Source organism: Fulvia fulva, chromosome 6, assembly GCF_020509005.1.
Source record: "Fulvia fulva chromosome 6, complete sequence".
In the NCBI taxonomy this organism is placed as follows: domain Eukaryota; kingdom Fungi; phylum Ascomycota; class Dothideomycetes; order Mycosphaerellales; family Mycosphaerellaceae; genus Fulvia; species Fulvia fulva.
Window position 1 is genome coordinate 1,209,167 of NC_063017.1, and position 21,334 is coordinate 1,230,500.

General features: G+C 53.7%; 10 protein-coding genes across 10 annotated transcripts; 6 read left to right on the forward strand and 4 right to left on the reverse strand.

Moving 5' to 3' along the window:
* Positions 1-171: 171 nt before the first annotated feature.
* Positions 172-1,614, forward strand: CLAFUR5_06809 (Homogentisate 1,2-dioxygenase; the record flags this gene model as incomplete). The annotated part of the gene is made up of 2 exons (XM_047905957.1): positions 172-239; positions 291-1,614. The coding sequence occupies 2 exons, from the start codon at positions 172-174 to the stop codon at positions 1,612-1,614; spliced, it is 1,392 nt and encodes a 463-aa protein (XP_047763319.1).
* A 403-nt stretch (positions 1,615-2,017) lies between these two features.
* Positions 2,018-4,410, forward strand: CLAFUR5_06810 (uncharacterized protein; the record flags this gene model as incomplete). The annotated part of the gene is made up of 5 exons (XM_047905958.1): positions 2,018-2,139; positions 2,198-2,317; positions 2,368-3,115; positions 3,165-3,416; positions 3,466-4,410. The coding sequence occupies 5 exons, from the start codon at positions 2,018-2,020 to the stop codon at positions 4,408-4,410; spliced, it is 2,187 nt and encodes a 728-aa protein (XP_047763861.1).
* Positions 4,411-5,540: 1,130 nt separating this feature from the next.
* Positions 5,541-7,759, reverse strand: CLAFUR5_06811 (uncharacterized protein; the record flags this gene model as incomplete). Its single annotated transcript, XM_047905959.1, has 3 exons — positions 5,541-6,050; positions 6,161-6,665; positions 6,825-7,759. 3 exons carry the CDS (start codon positions 7,757-7,759, stop codon positions 5,541-5,543), a joined length of 1,950 nt encoding a protein of 649 aa, XP_047763860.1.
* A 459-nt stretch (positions 7,760-8,218) lies between these two features.
* On the forward strand, positions 8,219-9,143 carry CLAFUR5_06812 (rRNA-processing protein fcf2; the record flags this gene model as incomplete). Its single annotated transcript, XM_047905960.1, has 2 exons — positions 8,219-8,548; positions 8,751-9,143. 2 exons carry the CDS (start codon positions 8,219-8,221, stop codon positions 9,141-9,143), a joined length of 723 nt encoding a protein of 240 aa, XP_047763859.1.
* Positions 9,144-9,214: 71 nt separating this feature from the next.
* CLAFUR5_06813 (Putative purine nucleoside phosphorylase) lies at positions 9,215-10,366 on the reverse strand (the record flags this gene model as incomplete). The annotated part of the gene is made up of 3 exons (XM_047905961.1): positions 9,215-9,960; positions 10,027-10,192; positions 10,262-10,366. The coding sequence occupies 3 exons, from the start codon at positions 10,364-10,366 to the stop codon at positions 9,215-9,217; spliced, it is 1,017 nt and encodes a 338-aa protein (XP_047763858.1).
* A 557-nt stretch (positions 10,367-10,923) lies between these two features.
* On the forward strand, positions 10,924-12,690 carry CLAFUR5_06814 (uncharacterized protein; the record flags this gene model as incomplete). The annotated part of the gene is made up of 1 exon (XM_047905962.1): positions 10,924-12,690. The coding sequence occupies one exon, from the start codon at positions 10,924-10,926 to the stop codon at positions 12,688-12,690; it is 1,767 nt and encodes a 588-aa protein (XP_047763865.1).
* Positions 12,691-14,971: 2,281 nt separating this feature from the next.
* On the reverse strand, positions 14,972-17,284 carry CLAFUR5_06815 (uncharacterized protein; the record flags this gene model as incomplete). The annotated part of the gene is made up of 1 exon (XM_047905963.1): positions 14,972-17,284. One exon carries the CDS (start codon positions 17,282-17,284, stop codon positions 14,972-14,974), a length of 2,313 nt encoding a protein of 770 aa, XP_047763864.1.
* An 810-nt stretch (positions 17,285-18,094) lies between these two features.
* Positions 18,095-18,743, reverse strand: CLAFUR5_06816 (Actin-related protein 2/3 complex subunit 3; the record flags this gene model as incomplete). Its single annotated transcript, XM_047905964.1, has 2 exons — positions 18,095-18,142; positions 18,222-18,743. The coding sequence occupies 2 exons, from the start codon at positions 18,741-18,743 to the stop codon at positions 18,095-18,097; spliced, it is 570 nt and encodes a 189-aa protein (XP_047763863.1).
* A 447-nt stretch (positions 18,744-19,190) lies between these two features.
* CLAFUR5_06817 (uncharacterized protein) lies at positions 19,191-19,562 on the forward strand (the record flags this gene model as incomplete). Its single annotated transcript, XM_047905965.1, has 3 exons — positions 19,191-19,228; positions 19,282-19,432; positions 19,488-19,562. 3 exons carry the CDS (start codon positions 19,191-19,193, stop codon positions 19,560-19,562), a joined length of 264 nt encoding a protein of 87 aa, XP_047763862.1.
* Positions 19,563-20,229: 667 nt separating this feature from the next.
* Positions 20,230-21,201, forward strand: CLAFUR5_20222 (uncharacterized protein; the record flags this gene model as incomplete). The annotated part of the gene is made up of 1 exon (XM_059463058.1): positions 20,230-21,201. One exon carries the CDS (start codon positions 20,230-20,232, stop codon positions 21,199-21,201), a length of 972 nt encoding a protein of 323 aa, XP_059319023.1.
* Positions 21,202-21,334: the final 133 nt, after the last annotated feature.

A 21,334-nucleotide genomic window follows, 5' to 3' on the forward strand; every position in this document is an offset into this window, starting at 1 on the left:
GAATTTCCGAAGGTCAAACGGAAGTTCCGGATGGGTCTCTTCGACGAGTGCAGTTGCAAGACGAGCTTGTTCACGTCACCAGCGAGCTTGTATCGTTCAAGCATAGTCGTTCTCTCTCACTTTCGTGCAGCACAAGTGATTCGGAGTTCTCGAAGAGCAGCAACGATCAAAATGCCTGTGACGAAGTTCAAGACACCCGAGAAGTACAGATATCACGAAGGGTTCGGATCATATCACCAGTAAGCGAAGAAATGCATAGGCGGATATGAGTACTCTGCTAACGCTCGCAGGTCCGAAGCGATTAAGGGCGCGCTACCAGTCGCGCAAAATACGCCACAGAGACCGCCGTACGGTCTGTATACCGAGAAAATCACGGGGTCAAGCTTCACTGCTCCTCGAGGGGAGATTCATCAAACATGGCTCTATCGAATGATACCAGCCTGTGCTCATTCGCCTTTCCTGCCCGAAGATCAACAGAGCACGGAGAAGAGGCTGGCGGATCAAAGATTGAGCCACACTCCAACACAACTCCGATGGAGTCCGTTTGACCTGGATGACTCGGAGGCTGTCGACTGGCCGAATGCCATGAGATTGTTAGCAGGAGGCGGAGATCCTGCATCAAGGACTGGAGTGGGCTACTCGATCTTCACAGCGGGCAAATCCATGGATCCCACCACTGCTTACTACTCATGCGATGGCGAGCTCTTGATCATTCCTCAACATGGCATGCTCGACATCCGCACGGAGCTAGGTTGCCTGCTCGTTCGTCCTCATGAGATATGTGTGATTCCACGAGGCATACGATACAATGTTGCGCTACCACAAGGCCCTGTACGAGGGTATGCGATTGAGATGTATCAGTGTCACTTCATCTTGCCTAATCTAGGGCCACTGGGTTCGTTCGGACTTGCTAACTCGCGCGACTTCCAAGTCCCGGTAGCGTCCTTTGTGCAAAATACTACACAGGAGCACAAACTGGTGGCCAAGTTTAACAATGGGCTGTATACCGCAACGCAAGACCACTCCCCCTTCGATATTGTTGGCTGGCATGGACTGTACTATCCGTATAAATATGACTTGGGCCACTTCATGACCGTCGGAAGTATTTCCCACGATCATCCCGACCCATCAATCTTTACGCTACTTGCATCGACTGAAGGGGTTGTAGAAATGGCAATATTTCCTCCCCGCTGGCTTGTCATGGAGAACACCTTCCGTCCGCCCTGGTACCACCGGAATACCGTGTCCGAGTTCATGGGCCTGATTTCTGGTGAGTATGATGCAAGGACAGATGGTGGCTTCCGACCTGGGGGAGCCAGTCTGCATAACGTGATGGCGGGACATGGTCCGGATAGCAATACTCATCAGAAGGCGAGTGTTCAAGAGCTGGTGCCCCAATACATTGGAGAGGGGAGCTTGGCGTTTGTCATAGAGACACCTGTGCTCTTGGGTGTTACTGATTGGGGAATGAAGAGCTCCAAAATGCAACTACAATATTACGCAGAGACCTGGGGAGGTCTGAAGTCGCACTTCCAACCACCAGAAGGCGCCGAGGTTGTGAGTAATGCTGCTCCAGATGCGGGTCGAGTGAATGGGACGAATGTGGTACATTGATTCCGGCAGCCATTGATACTTCAGCGCTGCCGGAGCTAGCGTTTCCAGGTTCGTGGACAAGAGTGATTCTTCAGAAAGTGTTACGACTCGCTCGTCAAGCGACATCTTTTATCGAATTGTTAGTAGGTAGAAAGGCTGAACTCTCTCGTCAAGTAGTTAATAGATCTGAATCAGATGTGATTGTTCACGAAATGAAGAGATTGCAATCGGAAGGTCACAGTGATTGATCAGTTAGCACCTGATGCTTGGCGATCCGGTCAATCATCCGACCCGACCCCGCCTTCCACCTTTCACTGGCCCGAAACTCTCTGTAACCGACTCCTCCGTACCTGTCTCAATCTAGCAACGCTATCAATGGTACAGCCATCTCAAGACTTTATACCAGCAATCATCGAGGGAGAAGATGCCTCTGGAGTCAAGTGAGGGCATTCCAATCACTCCTTCCCAAAGCCGGAAGCGAGCGCCAGAGGGAGACATGCAGCGGTGCTCCAAAAGCAAAAGGGCCCGTTATGTTGCTGTTGCGTGGTGAGGGGCGGCACTGCGCGAGATGTCATCACCCACCAACATCCTAATCATTGCCCAGCGACTCCTGTAAACGACGTAAAATCCGTTGTAGTGGACTCCTATCTTGCACCAGCTGCGACGAGCTCGGGGTAGCGTGTTTCTACCACACAGACAATCGCGAACGGCCAAAGGACTTACAGTATGTGCAACCTCGATGTCGCAGCGCAGAGAGCTGACCCATGAGCCCAGACTATTCGAAGGCATCAGCGCGGAGATGCAAACCATCAGCAGCAAATTAGATAAGCTCACACAATACATGTCAGCATTCCAACATGAACAACGCGATTTACGGACCATCGACGAAGAGAATGACCAGGAATCTGAACGCATAGGCGTAAGCCGAAAGCGTTCCCGTTCGTCTGGAGTTTTGGACCAACCACAGTCTCTCTGTCCAGGGTTTCGCGGTCCCACGAGCTCCTCGTTCATCTTTGAAGTCGCAAACGACAGGCTCAATAAAATGGGGTTGCGCGCGGAACCAAATGATCATGGAGCAGAGGCGAGCCGAGGAAGGCCATTGCCAGTGTACCCAAATCGACAACCACGATGCGCCAAGCCATATTCGCGAGACTGGGGGAGCGATACACTTGAGCAACTCGGTGAAGAAACGGTCGTAAGACTATGCGAAGATTATGACGCCAGCATAAATGTCCTGTATCCCGTCCTGGATATGCCACGGATCTTGCAGCGAGCGCGTCTTGTCTTTGCCCAGGCGGGATCTAGCAGCGACTTAGGAATGGAGGTGGGCGGCTCGTCGAACACCACCACAGACGAATCGAAGTTCGAGATTAATATATTCAAGCTGATGTGCGCTGCGTCCCTGGCTTTTCGAGGCCAGGCCGATCACGCCATGGCCCAAGTGTTGTACGATGATGTTGATGCAGAAACCCCTGTGTGGGATGCTATGGGGATCAGAGGGCTACAGTATCTTACATTGGTGGTGAGTACGAAGTCTCCTATGCACACTCATGTTGCTGAACCGGTGTCAGATCATCTACCACGTTCAGATGGGACAAGACGTGCGAGCTTCCAGAATTATCGGCGTAGCAGGGCGACTCTGCCTGGAGATGGGCCTGAACCGGCGTGAAGTGCTTGAACGAACATATCTTGAGCAACACGCGAGAGACCTTGCAGTGAGGATATTTTGGTCCATCTATCTGCTAGACATGAGAGCGAGCTGCGGGACCGGGATACCTTTCGTGATACAGGACGTTGATATTGATTCAACGTTACCTGAACCAGTAAGCGTTTCTCACCATCTTGCTGATAATACTGACGAATCCGAAATAGGAGCCTACTACCCACATCTTCCTCAAGACGATGATAAGCTTCGCTCGCCTGTCCAGAAAAGTCTGGAGGGTCGAGAACTCATTCACAAGTCTCGAGAGCAAGCAGACCGTTGACAACATAGAGCTGCTGGACTTTCAGGCACTCCAGTGGCTGAAAAGGTTGCCCGAGAGCCTGAAATATGACCCCAACGAGCCGAATGTGCTCAGTACCAGTAGACGGGAACCGCTGTTTGCCCGCGTCGTTGCGCACGCCCGGGTTAACCAACTTCGCAGCCTAATTTACCGTCGAGTGCTCTACTCGAGCTCGAGCATCTCACAGCACATGCTGTACGCGCAGACAGTGGTAGACATCGCAAAGAGCACTGTCGCTCTGTTCACGGGGTTGAACCGGCCAGGAGGGATATATCACGCTCATCCCGTAATCTTCAGCCACTTTGTCATCTCGGCATTGGGAGTTTTGCTGCTGGCCATTGCTAATGCTCCGGAGCATTTCTCTGGACAATGTTGCACTGAGTACTACACTGCTCTTGATCTGTTAAAGCAATCAGCTATGCAATCGGAAGTCGTGTCTCGCCTGTGGAAGACAGTGGAGAGGCTGGAAGGGCTTGGGCCAGTACTGGGTATCATGCCGCCGCCTGAAGCGCATCGGCCTCCACAGGGAATGCTGCTTGATACTCGACCACAGCCCAAATCACCAGCAGGAGGCGTCATGGATGATGGCAACTTAGCGGCGCCGCAGACCCAGCCATCTGACTACCGAGACGATCTTGCCAGTCTTTTTGGATTTCCACTGGACGCTGTAGACTATGGTCTTTTCCTGTCGCAGGATACAGATGCTGCTGGCGGTGGAAACGAGGCACAGCTCGACGGCGGATATGATGATCTCGCCTTCGACGGCGTGGGAGGAACTGCTTCATATTCATACCTTAACTCAGCCGCTCCATGAACGGAAGATCTCTCCCACGCTCTTCATGTCGTTGCAACAATCCAACATTGGACCATGGGTCTAAGCTTCACATACCCCTTCCTACATTTCTCCCTCGAACCATGGCTCGCAAGCTTCACACACCCCTTCCCACATCCCTCCCTCGACAACAGCCTCTGGCACAATGGCCTAGCGGTATCATTCCCGACCAACATCAGGAACATGCCGTTGATCTCCACATACAGCGCCATGACCATTCAAGCATGCCGGAAATACTTGCGGGTCGAAACATGCGCTGATGTGGTGGCCATTGTGCCAGTGGTTGTGGTTGTTGTTCTTTTTTCACCGTTAGTACCCGTTAGAGACTTTTGCTCTTGGCCGGGATACAGCCTTGTCGGTAGCGATGACAACATTTTTGCCATCGCTGACCCTTTTGCCTGTCAGTCCTCCTTCGTCACTACAACCCAACCCACTGTCTCTCCTCTCGTCCTCCCCGATGCGCTGCCATATACTTCTCCAGCCCACCGCCCTCGACAATCATCTCCGGCACAATGGCTCAGCGGTATAATCATCCATCAACGTGATCTGCCATCCAGTCCATCGGCGCTTAGACTCTATCTTCCACGCTACAATTTGGTGTCGTGAGTACGCAGAACCATGCGCCGATGCTCTTGTGACGGCGGTGATTGTTCTTTTGCCGGTCGATTTTCTTAGTCCCTCGAACGGGATGGGCGTACCAACCATGCTACGTTGAGATGCGTCTCGAAGGCAGGCCGCATTCTTGTAGCCCCAACCTGGCCTACAGTGCCAAAGCCATCATACCTTTCGTCGAGCGATAGGCGAATTCGCCTGCTTGTCATGACAGTCGACCGAATCTCAAAGCCGAACTGCAATCGGATGGATCTCGAAGGTAGGTCGCCTTTTTGAAGACCGAGCCTGGACCCAGTGCCAAAGCCATCGTATCTTCCATCGAGCGATGGGCAAAAGTCCCCAGCAAGCACAAAGCAGGAAGACAGAAGTACACAGGTCCAGAAGCTAGACTACATCATCTATCAAACACCATAGCCATACAATCCGAGCCACTGATCGCACTCTGCCCTCTTCATAACATGCCTCATGCATCGTATCAATCCATAGCACGACGCGCCTCCTCAAAGCTCTCTCAAAACAGCCTGCCCAGCCTGGCCAACGAGGCCAGCGTACGTGGACCAAAGTACACCCTTCAGAATGCTCTCACCCTCACCCTCTACCCACTGTCCAGCCTTGATCAGCTTCTCCTTCCAGAAAGCCTTCTCGTGCTCCTCCAGCTCGTGCCAGTGCTTCGCGTGCACGTCCTTCTCCAAGTACTTGTCCTTCTCTGGGTGCACGTGGACCTCCAGACCGTCGCCCTCCGGCACGTCGCGGATAACAACAGCAGTGGCTTGCGCGTCCTCGGGCGATGCGTGATGCTCAGCAATGGCTGAGCGAAGATTGGGGGCTGTCGAGGCGGCAGGGACATCGGGCGTGATTTTGGAGTAGCCTGCGCGGTTGTAGGCGGCGCCTGCAGGCATGTCGAGGAAGTCCTTGACGCCTTGTGGGAGGAAGCTGAAGGGTCCGACGTCAGTCTCAACGAAGCCTGAGCTGAAGGCTGTGAGGAGGAATGCAGTGACTAGTACAACGACCTGAAGTAGAATTGTTAGCCGAGAACGCACGCCAGTAGCTTAGACGCTTCAAGATTTGGCGAAGCACGAAGCGCTTCGTAAGGCGCTCCCTCGAAATTTTATCGACTTACCGAGATAACGAGGATGTATGCTCCTGTCCAGAAGTACCGATCGTTGGGGTGACTCAGAACGTATCGCGAGTCGCCTTTCTTGGGCTCGAGAGGTTGCAGCGGAAAGGTGTCGATTACAACCGTATTGCCGATGCTAGTAGAGGCTAGGCGGACGTACTGTGGTCCAGGATGCTCTCTCTTGATTGGCTGACCGTCACTTCCTGTCGTAGGCTGGTCATGTGCGCGTGTAGGTGAATGGAATAGCGCCCAGACCACCTTGGTAATCACCTGCTTATGAACATCACGCAGGGTGAGGAAGCCTCGAATGGACGAGAAGGTTTCTGTGGCAGCCTGATAGTCGACAGTATAGACCTCGATACTGTTATCCTGGCCTGCTACGGCAATGATGAACTGCTGGTTGCCATTCTGGTCAGCGTCCAGCGCACAGACGTCCAGGCTGTTAGCCTGCTTGATGCGTGATGGTAGCTTCTTCTCGCCCATATGAAGGGCTGGGCCAGTGGGGTACCTATAAAAGAGAACACATTAGTTGTTGTCTGGAGAGGCACGACCGCACCTCAGAGTGCAGCGATTGCTTGGAGATGGCGCGTCGTGCATTGCACCATCCCTCGCGCCTGGGCAGCGTCTGAGGTACTGGTGGGGCTACGGCGCTCTCAAAACAACTCACAGGTGAAATATCCGCAACTCTGCACCACTCTTGCCAGGCTTGTTCACAACGGTAACCAGATTCTGCGAATTCAGGAATCTCAGACACCTAAACTTCGAACGACTGCCAGCCTTCTGAAAGTTATCCCCATGCGGCATCTGGTGTACACGACGCGGTCCATTAGGCCGCTTCTCCACCTTCTTCTTGTCAAAGTCGTATTTGAACGTCTGCTCGTAGAGGTCGTAGTTATCGCAGTATGCAATGCTAAACTCGTCTTCGTCTGTGTTGGCAATGTCCAAATCTGCAGCCTCTTGCTTGTCCGGAAGGTCGATTCGGGTGAGAATGTCTGGCTGGCGTGGGATGCTGACGGTGGCATCGAAAACGACGACTTCGTTCTGCTTGCCTAAGGAGGATGCGATGGCGCCTATCCGGCGGCTTGGACGGTCGTTCTGGCGTGGGGATGCGGCGGGCGAGAGGCGTGTCAAGCGCTGGTATTTCTCCTGGCGAGGCCCCTTGGCCGATTTGAAGATCGAGCCCTTGCCGAGCTTCTGGAGGGTGGCTTTTTCATCGCCGCTGGATGAGTCGGTCTTCTGGCGCTTTCGAGGTGGGTAGGTGATCTCTATAGCCCGGAAATGCTCATTGGTGCCCTGGTCTTGCTCGTTTTGCGGGGAGTTGATGCCCACATAGGTGATGAGGCCATTCTTAGTTGCCAAACTCGCTATCGATTGTGGTGAGTCTTCTTCTCGTGACAGGTCGATTTCGGCCGCGGTTTCAATACATGCGCGATTATCGACATCTAGAAGAGTTATTTGGTTGGGAATGCCCGTTTTGCTCTCTCCACCGCCACCTGCGACAAGTAGGTATCCGCGGTTGTAGGGGTCGAATTCGGCGCTGTAGATAGGGTAGGGTAGGGTGTGCTTCGCGTAGGACACGTTGGAGTTCATCATGGGCGGCATTTCGGCGGCGTAGAATCGCGTGTTGCGAGCGAAGCAAGGGACGCGCTCTTTAAGAAGTGGTGTGGCAGACAGGTGTCAATAGAGGAAGTTGGCAGTTGTTATCAAGACTGACAAGAACGGAAGCAGCCACCTACACACGCGTTATGCTAGCTGGCAAGAGCGATCAGCAGTTGGGGCAGTAGCGATCATGTGGAAGCATGAAGCATGCACGACGCGCCTGTTCCACGATTCGGTAGCGTGTCTGTGCTACCAAGCCACGAATCTCAAGGTCCTCCTCTGTCGGGAGCATCGAGCGTTCAGCGTTGTTCGGACCTCGAGGTCGTCGTTCACAGACCCTTGCAGAAACACGGGCTCCAGTCCGCGCCGCCGGGTAAATCTTGGCTTGAAGCTACAGCATTTTCTCGTGAACCTCCTCCAAACTCCTCCCTCTTCCTCACCTACATACCCATGTAGCACAAAATGGCGGCCTCATCTGTGGACTCGTTCCACACTGCTCAGGATACGGTCGATGATGATCTGACCGACGAGCAGATCGAAGAGCTTCTCGCTCGCGCCACAGAACGCTTGAAGGAAAAAGCGAAGCAACAGCAGCTAACCAAGAAGGTCGAAGGACAGCACTTGACATTCCCGAAACTGGACGTAGGACCCCTCGAGAAGCCCTATGTCGAGACCAAGGGCCATGTCGCCAAGGTAGACTCTGCGCGGTTGTTGGAAGACAAGCATCGCAAGCAGGCAAACGGCATCAGGAAGGCTGAAGACCCGGTCACTGCGAAGAAGCTCGCTGCAGAGGTACGTTAAGATCAATTCTCCGTGCACACACCCAATGATGAAAATTATCCCAAACCATAATCTTGAGCGGATTCCGGGCGCCGTTTTGGTTGCCTTTCTGCACAACTTGAGAGCTTTTATTCATAGTTACTCTGAGACACCACATACGAAGCACACTTGTTACTGGAGATCGACCTGGAGCCTCTACTGACTTGTTGTACAGAAGAAAAAAGCTACTGCCGGCGACAAATGGTTCGACCTGCCCAAGACCGATCTCACGCCAGAACTCAAGCGCGACTTGCAGCTCCTCAAGATGCGTGGTGTGCTTGATCCCCACCGCCACTACAAGAAAGAGAACGGCAAGATGCAGGCACCCGAGTACAGCCAAGTTGGAACTATCGTCGAGGGTCCCACAGAATACTTCACCGGCCGCATCGAGAACAAGAAGCGCAAGCGGACGTTTGTCGAGGAAGTGCTGGCTGGCGAGCAGGAGACCCATCGCTTCAAGAGGAAGTATGGCGAATATCAGAACAAGACCACGTCGGGCAAGAAGGCGTTCTACAAGGACCTCAAGGCGAAGAGGAAGGGTGGGGTCAAGAAGGGTTCTGCTGGTTGAAGCAAGCCTATCTACGGACGCCATCCATGCACCGTATCGCTATGCTGTCATGGATGATGGTCTGGCGAATACTACAACTCGGACACGACCCGCAACACCAGGCCCTGCATATCTTTCGCCGCAAGCCGACCAGCCTCGAGGACTTCCTCATGATGCGCCGCACCCTGGCCGAGATATCTGGCGAGCTCCTGCATCGACATGCCTTGCAGCTCTGGATTATCTGCTCGCACTGTCGGCTCTAGCACCGACTTGTTCGTCACCAAGCTGAAGGCCAACACTCGCATGCCAGAATGTCTTGCCACCACAATCTCCGGCACTGTCGACATCCCAACCACATCTGCACCGAGATTGCGGAGCATTCGACACTCTGCCCTGGTCTCATAAGTTGGACCCGCAACGAAGGCATATACACCTTCATGCATCCTCCGCTGGCTAGGATGCTGCTGTCTCAGGTCTTTCCAGGACTTGTGCGCTAGTTGCCGCAGCGAGATGTCGTAGGCATCACTCAGCGGCGGGAACCTGGTTCCAAAGTCCTCCTCGTTGGGGCCTCGAAGTGGGTGAAAGCCCACTAGGCCAGCCAGGTTAAGGTGGTCATTCAGACACACAATGTCACCAACGGTGTACTCCTGATTCAGACCTCCAGCGGCGTTCGTCATGATGATAGTCTCCACACCCAAAACTTTACAAACCCTCGTGGCGAAAGTCGCGGCTTCCATACTGTGACCCTCGTAGAAGTGGGCACGGCCTACGAGGAGGAGGACGGGCACTTTGTTGGGTCCAATGGTGCCGAATATGAGCTTGCCTTCGTGGCCGGCCACTAGAATAGAAAATCAGTATCTAGCTCAAACAATGAGCAGTCTCAATTAGAACATAATGAACGTACCTGTACTCAATGGAAAATTCGGCACATCCTTATAAGCCCATTCCTCTGTTTCTTCGTTGACGGTTTGTGCGAGACCTCCAAGACCGCTGCCGCAGACTATGGCCACTCGTGGTTTTGCGAGGTGTTCTGGGAGTTTGAGGCGGAGGAACTCGACGGTTTCGATTGCCTGTGATGTGTCAGATACTGCTGAAGGTTGTGTTGATCCAGGAGCCTGTGGGAGAATGGTAGTACATACCCTCGCGAAAACTGAAGACTGCATCTCGTCGTGGGCGTCGCCGAAAGTGTGTTTGAGGTGAGAGAAGGAGTGGTAGAGGGATGCTATGTGGTGGAGGACTTCCATCGATGGAAGTGATGTAGTAAAGTGGAGTGAGCGTGCCTACCTAGGCATCTGGCGGCGAAATCTCGTGGATTGTGTTTGCCATGTGATGGGAGGATGTGTCAAGCACGGCAGACTGCAGTCACGGAGGTGAAGCTTGTGAGGGAAGGTGGGAAGGTGCTTTGGGGGCGGGCGGAGATGGCCGATGGGCGATCTTTGACTAGAACACAACTTTGAAGAGGGCGGGAATGTGTGTCTCTTGTGAAAGCTATCTGGCCATGCAGACTAGAACTTCGTCGTATAGTCTTTCCGAAGAGTGAAGTCGTTGAACAATCCACGTAAGTCCTTGGTGTCGTGAAACAACTGCGTTCGAATGAAGCTCGCCGCCCATCTGCAAGGCACAAAATTCCACTTGAGCTTCAGAGCTCCTCCCTACACCACCAACAACTTGACCGTTCTCAAACTCGAGAAGCATTCCCTGTAGGCACTGAGCTCGTAAGTGCCATCTCTCCTTGCACGCTCAGCTTTCGTCTTTGGCACACATCTACTGCTATCTAGCTCGAGCGCAGATTCTGTGAAGGATGGCCGACCACGAGGAAGACGTCGAGATTGAGCAGGACGATGAGCTGCAAAAGTTCTTAGGCACCGCGAGCTTTGGGAAGCAGTCGCGAGAGGCCAATATACAGAGACAGATTGATCAGAGCAAGCGATCTGCCGCGAGAAGTGAGCCAGCACCTGCGAATGGTGGTGCGCAAGATGACGATGAAGAGAAGGGCTCCAGCACAGACGACGATTCGGACGACGACGACGATGATGATTCGGACGATGAGGACGAGTTCCCAGTATCGCATGAAATGATCTTAAAGACACACGAGCGAGCCATATCAGCCGCGACACTGGATCCTTCTGGCGCACGACTGATCACTGGCTCTATGGACTGCACACTCAAGTTCCACGACTTCTCATCCATGACACCTACCACAATACGAGCTTTCAAATCCGTCGATCCAAACGAGTCGAAGAGCTCCGCCAATGTCGAGAGCCATCCGGTACATCAGGTCATCTTCAATCCGCTGTCTGCCAGTCATGTCTTGGTTGCGACTGCCCATCCACAAGCGAAGATCATGTCAAGAGATGGAGAGATCTTGACAACGTTTGTCAAGGGTGATATGTATCTGCGGGACATGCACAATACCAAGGGTCACATCTCAGAGGTCACGACTGCGGCATGGCACCCTACCGATCGGACCCTGTGCGTGACAGCAGGTACCGACAGCACACTGCGGATATGGGATGTGAACAACCCGAGGTCACAAAAGGAGGTCATTGTGCACAAGTCGAGAGCTGCTGGCTCAGCAGGAAGGACGAGGATGTCGGCCGTGGTGTGGGGATCACCTATGCAGCGAGGTAACAATGTCCTTGTGGGTGCTGCGTACGACGGAAGTCTGGTCATGTGGAGTGGTGAAGGGCCATACAGCAGACCTGCTGCAGAAATCAGAGACGCTCATACACGAGACACGTGGACCAGCGGCCTCGATATCAGTGCAGATGGCAGGCTGGTCATCACGCGAGGAGGAGATGACACCATTAAGCTGTGGGATACTCGCAAGTTCAAGACACCAGTCACGACAGTCGCACATCCGTCCACCTCCTCGCAATACTCAACAACCAACATCCAATTCTCCCCCAACTCCGCCAACATCATCACCGGCTCCGAGACAGGCCACCTCCACATCCTCAACCCAGCTACCCTCCGCCCCGAACTCATCACACCAGTAACCCCCGGCTCCCCCCTCATCACCGTCAACTGGCACCCCAAGCTCAACCAAATCATCACCGGCTCCGCCAACGCCTCAATCCACATCCTCTACAACCCCACCACCTCCCACAACGGCGCCAAAACCGTCATGTCCCGCGCCCCCAAACGCCGCCACATCGACGACGACCCCAACTTCACTACCGACATGGCCCACGGCATCTCCGGTGACGCCATCATCACCCCCGGCGGCTCCGTCCCCAACACTGCCTCGTTCGCCTCCCGCCATCCTACCGTTGGTCTGACAGCTTCTGGCCGCAGCAGGGATTTGAGAAGGCCCCATGTACCGCAGGTCACGCCGTTTGCAAAGGGGAATCCGGACGAGAAGTATGTCAAGGAGAATATTGCGCTGAGTAGTCTGAGGGATGAGGATCCGAGGGAGGCGCTGTTGAGGTATGCGGATAAGGCGGAGAAGGATCCGATGTTCACGAATGCGTGGAAGACGACGCAGCCGAAGACGATTTATAGGGAGGTTAGTGATGATGAGGATGATGGAGAGGAGGGTGGGGCGAGGAAGAAGCAGAAGCAGTAGCCAATAGAGAATGGCAGGCAAGACTCCCATCAAGTCGACTTCGTTGTCTGCACTATGAGTGTTGCCGGATTGCACAAACTGACTCCAGCTCTCACTTACAATGTTCGAAGGTTGCGTTACCTCTTTTACGACCATTATCGATCGATAGGCAGCATAACTTCCATCGCTGACTACCATAGCGCTCCACATGATCAACATAGAAAGTATCCTCGGTGCAAAAAGCAAACAATCGACGCTGCTTGAGTGGTTCGTATCCACCGACGACTCCACCATATGCTACAATAACATCTAGTGGTCAATGATCGTCAAGCCTTGCACGCTATTGCTTCGATTTCAAAGGCTATCGCGTTACCACTCGACCAACGAGGACTGTCGATTGGAAAGCAGACTTTGGTGGGATGTATTGCTTCAGAAGAGACAAGACCTCTGCGAGGAGAAAAAAAGGAAGAGGTCCCCGACCCACGAGGCCATCTTTGGCATCTTTTGGTTGGCAGGTTGATGTGGAGTGTTAGGTCAAAAAGATAGTGAAGATGGTCGTTTTGATGGGAGGCGAAAGAACAATCATCATTGGCGCAATGGCTGAACCGCACCAAAGATCAAGACATTACACGAGAGTAGGACATGTCGAACCCCTTAAACATTGGCAGGCTTTTGCGGTTGCTCAGAGTGCTCTGACCATTGAGTCATTACGCCAATGGTAATGTCGAGGGGATCTGGATATGGGCTGGTATATCTAGCTCCAGAAGCTCTGGGCGTCATGTGAACGGCTCTCCTCTGGGCATGTCCTACCTCCTTCCAGGCTCTCAGTCGCTCCTACGCACGTACCCGCGAAGAGGAATGCAAGCGGAGCAGCCTCAGCCTTGGGCCTTCAAGGTCTTATCGATACCAGCATGCCGTAAGATATGTCTCGAGGCAGATACGTGACATGCCATGATTACACCTACTGGAGCATACGCTATTATACTCCCCAGCTGATAGACATGGGCATCTTGACCCTACTCGTCGTTAACAAATCGAGTCTACATCGTCGGACGCTGGTGGTTAGTCTAGGTGCACCTCATGACGGGATATATCCTCGGGCAAGCTGGTGTGGAAGCAGAGAGTCTTGCGTTCGTGGATCTGGGTGCGGCTATATTGAACACTATTGCGCTGCCGTGAGTTAAGATGGGATCGTGCTCTTCACTGGATCAGGACAGGAGTCCACGACGAACGATTTACCCACACGTCGGCAGCATTCCCTTCCAGAAAAGGATTGAGTCAAATGATACGCCTTCCCGCATCTGCACTCGACAGCCCCCAGGAACCCCTGAAGCGTATTGAGGCTTGACCGTCCCAGCCAACAACCTGAACAAGCTGGAAATTATGCATGTGGCAGCAACATACGTATCGAAGCCAAGACTGCGGCATTCCTCTCATACCTTACATCAGAAGGTAGCATTCACCGACTTCCACAAGCACGGATTCAGGAACCAAACAAGTAAACATGACCACGCATCAGACGCCTTCAGAACACTGGTTCAGCTCATCATGGCCACAGCCACGACCGCTGGCTCAGAGTACGCCCAGTCATGGGAAGCGCAGGCCGCTTCGCAAACGCTTCGCAACAACGCTTCCGACATCAGTCATCATTCCGCACTGAGTTGGCGGACCTTGGCGGATCATGATCCAAAAAGGTATATTGAAACAGGTTCCGCGTTTGGACATCACAGTCGACTTTTGTCACAAGCCGCGTGTGACATATCGAGATAACATTCACCGACACGAGCACGGACCCGGAGATTAGTGGAGTTCAGATGTACGCGCCGGTCGACTTTGCAATGATCATAGACCTTGGCTTCAATAGAGCAATAGTCAATTGCCCGCAACATGACAAGTTGGAGAAGTGGCCGAGCGCTTCGCGGCAGCGCTTCAAGATCGAGCTCCTGACCTCGCTACGCTCGTGCACTGCCTCAGATCATCGTTCTGACCATTTCGTCGAAAGAGGCGCTTGGCCACAGAATGCCATTCCTGCGTCTATCTTCTTGATGTGATAGCATGTGGCCTGATTCAGCAGTCGTTAAGGTCAAGACATGCCTTGAACGACATCATCCACTTACTTTCGCCCAAGCTTTGAAATTTGGTCGATCCTGCTCTTAGCGAAGCAGAAATACCACGTCGGAATAAAGCGTGTACGATTGATACAATATGCTCATCAGGTCATAGAACTCATCATAGGGTATATCCCCCTCTCCTCTTCCCTCATTCCCCCCATACCTTCATCACCACATCAAGGCTGCTGCTCCTAACAACCACCTCCACCCCCACCACAGCCTCCTCCTCCACCCCCTCCTCCGCATCCACCCCCTCCACCGCCACCACCACCACCGCATCCTCCCGCCGCGCCTCCAGCACAACCTCCCCCAGCCCCTCCACACGACCCAGCAGCAACGCCCCCTCCACACGTCCCCGCACAGCAATTCCCCGCCGATCCCGCTCCAACAGCCATACAGCCCGGCGTGACAGGGTAGTACATCGGCGCATACGGCACGAAGCCGACATAGGGTGAGTAAGCTGGGATGTACACAGGATAACCCCAAGCGTCGCTGTAATAGTAATCGTCCCTCTTCGGCGGGTTCTTGCCCTTCTTGAGAGCACGATCACAAGCTTTCTGATACGCCTTCTCAAGTGCTTCCGCTTTCTTCTTGGAGCTGAGGTCGTAGTTCGCGTCATCGGTGGGCCGCACAGCGTTATGGGCGGAGATATGGACGCTTCTAGCGGGGTCTTGGTCGACGTCGTGGAGTAGGTCGTTGGCTGAGGCACTGGATGTGGAGAAGAGGCGTGATGCTGATGATGTGTGGGATTCTCGGACCGCTTCGCAGTACCAGCATGTGCATTCTGAGTAAGGCTGGCCGGTCATTTTCTGGTATTTCTTAGAGGTCCAGGCGAAGGAGTCGTTGAGTTTCAGCTCTGCTACTTTATCGTCGTGGTCGATGAATGTACGAGTCAGGCTCACGGTGTATTCCATATACTTGTACGGCCGGAGCTGGTGTGTGTGCCAGGCAAGGTCGACGTCAAGGGTTGGGACCGCCATACGTAGTGGGTTCTCTGCGATGATGGCGATGAAGTAGCGGTACTTGGTCCGGAGGCGCTGCATGGTGCTCGGAAGTCCTGGAGAGTGCAGCCAGTCGATGTTGTGCATCTTTTCGATGAAGCTGCCTTGTCGGATGACAGCGCCGAGGAGGTCCAGGGCAAACGGGGAGCTGTTTTGCCAGTAACGGGACATCATCTTACGGATGGCGATACGTCCTGAGCGGTAGTCTCTGGAGGACAGGCTACTTCGTGCTTTGCGCATGTAGGCTTTGTCTGCGGTGGCGGCTTCGATGAGTGCGCGGATGTCTTCAACGCTTTGGCAGTCAGAGTCAATGATTTGTTGTCCAAGACCATGCTTGAGGAGCTCGTTTGGTGCCTTGTTGATGGCTTCTGTTGAGTTGTCACGCTTGCCAAAAGCAGTCCACGGCAGTCCTCCTGCGCCTAGGGTAGTGCCGGCCATGCCAACGTCATTGTGCAGAAGATTTCTGATGTCTCTGCAGAACTTCCCGACTCGTAGCTTGTCGTGATCAACCATTGATTGGCAACTCGTGCAGCGCTCGAGGAAGTGCTTGTCACAAAACCCCGAGCCATACGACAGCAAGGTGTCAATCTCGGCCTCCGCTTCCTGAGACCTCATCTTCGTCCAAGATGCGCTGTACTGGAAGCATGTTGTCCACTTCGCTGATAGTGTGTCATTGCAGCTGGGACAAATGAGAAGCTTCTTTGCTGGATCCGCAGCGTTATCCCATGTTCGACCAGTCAAGCTCGTCCATGAAGCCTCGGCTTGCGGGCCGGCCTCGTATGCAAATGACTCCGAGTTGATAGATGCAGCCACTACGTCCCACGGCATGGAAGTGTACCACAGCGGCATCTTGCCATATCGGATACAATCCTCAAGATACGCCCGCGGGTTCAGCATGTATGAATGCCACACCATCAGCACATCGACAGGTGGTAGGTTGTGCCTATCAAGCTGAATCTTTTTCCCATTCGTGTAATCTAATTTGACCAGCCAGCCTCGACGACCAGCGAACTCCAGTTCAGTGCGGGTGGGCATTGGTGCTTCAGGCGTGACCGCGGCCCACCATGCCTCAAAGCGGTCGACAGCGCGTTGAACATAGATTCCCCATCGCTTCTCGGCAAGCTTTGCGAGTAGTTCTGCGCTCTTCTCGTCTTGCGTGTTGACACAATCGGTGACGAGGCTGTCTTGAATTCCAAAAAGACGATCCTGCGATCCAATCGTCTGCTTCAGTCGGTAGAAGCATTCTAGGACCTTCAGATGGGCAATGCACTCTTCGCTCTCAGGTAATCCTTCTTGAGAATGGTGCGATATGCTCAAATTGCTGAAGCCAGCTGTCATGTCAGGAGGGTTGATGGCATTCTCGCGGTCATATTCCGGCGGGTTCTGCTGATATTCTGGAGGTGGCGACGAGGTCGATGAAGATGAGTTGTTGCGTTCGGCTTCAGCCAGGGCCTGTTTTTCCTTGTTTGAGGGCGAGAATAATTTCGATAATCTGTTAGGCATGGTGAGGGTTGTGATGGAGAATCTAGGCGTGTTGTGCCATGAAGGTGTTGTCCGAAGTAGACGATGACAAGGAAAGAGTTGACAACTTAAGTGGCAAGCACAGTCCTGATCTGAAGGAGCCTCAGGATGTTCGGCATGGCGGAGCGAGGGTCGTGCTACACAGATGACCTCCGAACAGAGAAGTGATCTGGTCGTTTTGCAAGCCGCCGCTCGGCACAGTAGATGACCATGTGGACGGAGAGTGGTGGGTGAAAGATCGCAGGATTATAGGCGGGCGGCTTAGCTTTCGCTGGAATGGAGCTAGCAGGAGCATATGGACCCTAGCTGAGGCTTAGACACATCACGTGTCGATGGTGGCAGCCACCAAGCTGCTCAGCCAGTAATGTTGATGCTTTGTTCGAGTACGAAGCAGTGTCGGTTGCTGTAATCCTTCGCCTACCGGTTGATATGTACACATGGCGTTTGATCGCTTGCATGTAGGGTGTGCAATTGGGCAATGCCTCGCTACGTCGGTGTTTTGACATTGTATCTCTATTCATAGCGCTGTACTGCTTCATGATCATAGGACGCTGCTGTGCGATGTCGCTGGCAGCCGCACTGTCCCACAACGGAGCAATGTTCGTAGCACGCCCCGGCATTTTGCAACGGCCCACGACGATCAGGTGTCGCGTGACGGTCAGCTTGGAGCGGATGTGCTGCAGCGGTGGTGCAGACATAGTCTCGAAGGCGTGCATCAATCCCAGTCATCGTCACATGTGAAGCAGCTCGGCAAAGCTTTGAATGCTGTATGCGCCCAGCTTGTGTGCACAATCAGAGCGCCTTGCCCATGAACTTGCGTTTCGAGAAGCTGAGCCACCACTATATTCATGGTTAGCTTCTTGCTCGCGAGGAAGGTCCTCAAAGCACCACTCATGGCTTGTTCAAAAAATGTCCTTACCTTGCTCGGCTGACCACTTGGATCTGTGTACACTCTGTTCAACAGCCTCACCGCCAACTCCTGCCTCATCTGCATAACATACTGCCTCAACACCTCTGCCTCATTCCTATCCCGCGGCGGCTCGAACATCTGGTTAAGCGGAAATGCTGCATCGCCCGGAATCGCAAAGTTGTTGTCCAACGCCGTGTTCATGACTGCCTTCTCTGCATCTCTCCGTGCCATGCCAGGCTTGATCTTACTCAGTGCCTCGCTGACGTATAGGATGCCATAGATCAGAACACGATCGGCGGGCCCTTTGATCTCGAAGTTGCGGAAGAAAGTGTTTGCGCGGAAGAGTTGTAGTACCTCGTCTAGAGGGTCGTAGCTTTCGTTGCTTGCTTCGACGTCGAGCTCGGAGACGCCGGCTAGTGCTGGGAGTTGTTGTGCTGGGCCTCGGGTTCTTGTGCGGAGTGGTAGGAGTGCGAAGTTGCCGATTAGCTGTTGGTTTGGCTCGTCCAGGAAGACGGAGTGGTAGGCAGGCATTGTGGTGTATTGCGCCTACGTAGGCCGCCGGGGGTGTGTGTGAGCGTCGGATTCAGTCTAGATCTTGGTAGACAGGCAGTGTCCGGCCGATGACTGCTTGGACGAATTACAGGTGAGCTCTGTGGTGGCGTGAGGCAGTGTGGAAGGTCTCAATGTGTCGTCGAGTGTGCTGTTGGTGCATGCAGCCGGAACAAATGCTCGTGCCTGTTGACGGTTGCGAAGGGTGTGGGGGCGAGCTTCCTGTCGTCGGCGGACGCATCCTTGCACCAATGCAGACTGCTGCCAGCCTGCTACACCACTGCCACTCCATCTCCGACACTCCACACACTGCAGCACCGATTCGCGCATCGACATCGACATCTACACTGCACAACCCGAGCAACGAGCTCCCCTTCGATACCACTCCGCCGATAGTCCGCCTCGACAGGCGGCAAAGCACTTGCGACTATGAAGCCCGTCGTTTCGGCCTTTAACGCATGGTCATGGTGAGGATAACCGGATATACACTACGGGGAGACTGTAGCTGAGACATATACAGCATCGTCATATCCCTCTTCGGCATAATCATCCTCAGCACAATCGGCGGCATGTTCGCGACGAATCACCACAGCTTGATGGGTAGCACCGAAGATCCAAAGGACGGCGGTAGAGTCGCCGGTGCAGTCTTTGGGGCTGTCGGGGTATACGCAGTATGTATATTACATGAAGTAGAGGAGGCCACGAGGATACTAATTACCACTGCAGTGCTTCCTGTTGTTCTGCGCCTGCCAGGCCTTTATGCACCAACGACAGAACCGTGGCGCAATAGCACTGACATAAAGACCGACATTTGGAAGAGGAGGAAGAACGTGGAGAAGGCGTAGGCTTTAGCATGATATCAGGAATAGACCTAAGATGAGCACTCTGGGCCAGTGTGATGAATGGAGTTCAGGGCGTCAGGGCCGGCAAGAGGTGGTATTTGCATCAGCGACGGGTTGTGTATAAACAGTATTAACAACTTCGACCTACAACACTTCAGAGGTCATCACTTGTAGGGCGAAGATATTTGTCTAGTTCATTTCACGATTTCGATGCAGGTCGGTGAGGTGCACAGGTAAGACATTATTCACTTGAAGCCACTATGCTGACAAGCTTCTCCCACGAGCACGTGCTCTCCACTTCCAGTCACATGAAGGCAAACAGATACCTACTACATTGCCAGTCATTCGTGACTTCAAACGACAACACCTCTATCGCGACTGCAGACTACAGCTCGTAAGCCGATAGCACCTGACCTCGATCCTCACCTACCATGCATACCAAACCTCACCTCGTGGTCGCGGTGAAGCTTCCTCTCCGTCCTCAAAAACTCCACCAACTGAGAACAACAGGCCGCATCTGGCCTCGAAGGGTCATATCACTCCGACTGCATCCTCAGCACCTGTGGCATCTACGTCAAACCGGGCGCATTATTCCTCGCAGTATATCACACGACCGGAATGTCAAAATGGAGTCCCAGGATATTGAAAAGGAAGATCAAGGTCCGGGGTCACCCTCATGGGGCCTGCAGATAGCATCGTTGCAGCATAACATGCAGACCTCACTTCCGCCAGCAACGCAGCAAATGCCAACTCCACCACAGCAGAACGCGCAGCCTTCGAGGCAGCAGGAACCAGTATCGCAGCCACCGCCACAGGTGATGATCCAGGCACAACCACCAGCGCAAGCTTCAACGCAGCAGCAGGAGCCAGCGAGACAGGCACGAATGCACCCTCAGACACAATACCCAGCGCAGCCTCAGCAGCGCGTCTCAGGGTGGCGCTCACTAGTCAATCTCCCACCGGACGAAGAAGAGCAGCAATCGCAAACCTCCAGACCTTCAGCACAGAATCCACACCTGAGCCCAGCCCAGCGCCTGCAACAACAACCACGAATCCACCTACAACCCACCAACCAACCCGTCATCAGCGCTCACCAAGCCCTCTACTACCGCCAACGCCGCGAGATGACGACACATCGCCCCATGGAACATCACAGACGATACCGCTCCCCGCCCCGCCGACCTATAAACCCCCAGACCGAATCACGGAGACTCTGGATCGTGGCCCCTCAGAACCATCCCACTCCACCAGAGATCAGTCCTCAGCCTAGTGCGCTGCAGAGGCGCGATTCCGGTATGACGCTGCGTCAACGCGTCGAGGCGCTCGAGCGGGGGAAGGATGACAATGAAAGTGACGAGGGGGATGTTCTTGATGAGAACGTGATGGAGGATCTTGGGGGTGGATATCGAGTGCGACAGGCTCAAGCTCTCGCTGACGGGACGTTGAGGAATGTGCGGATCCAGTATGGGAGGGAGAGTCATAGCTGGTTATGTGGTGTTTGCGATACGATGGTGGATTCGACGCAGGAGTCGCATCGGGCGACGTGTTGGGTTGCGTGGGGTTATGATGTTGCTAGGCCGTCACGTGGAGGAATGTAGTGGGTACTTCAGATGTGCTAATCCGTTCTACAAAACTGTCTGCTATAGCCCGTGGGCAAGTGGGGTATCAATAATGAACAAGATTTGATATTCGTACAGCGACTGATGACATTCCCTCCTCTTCCTGGACGAT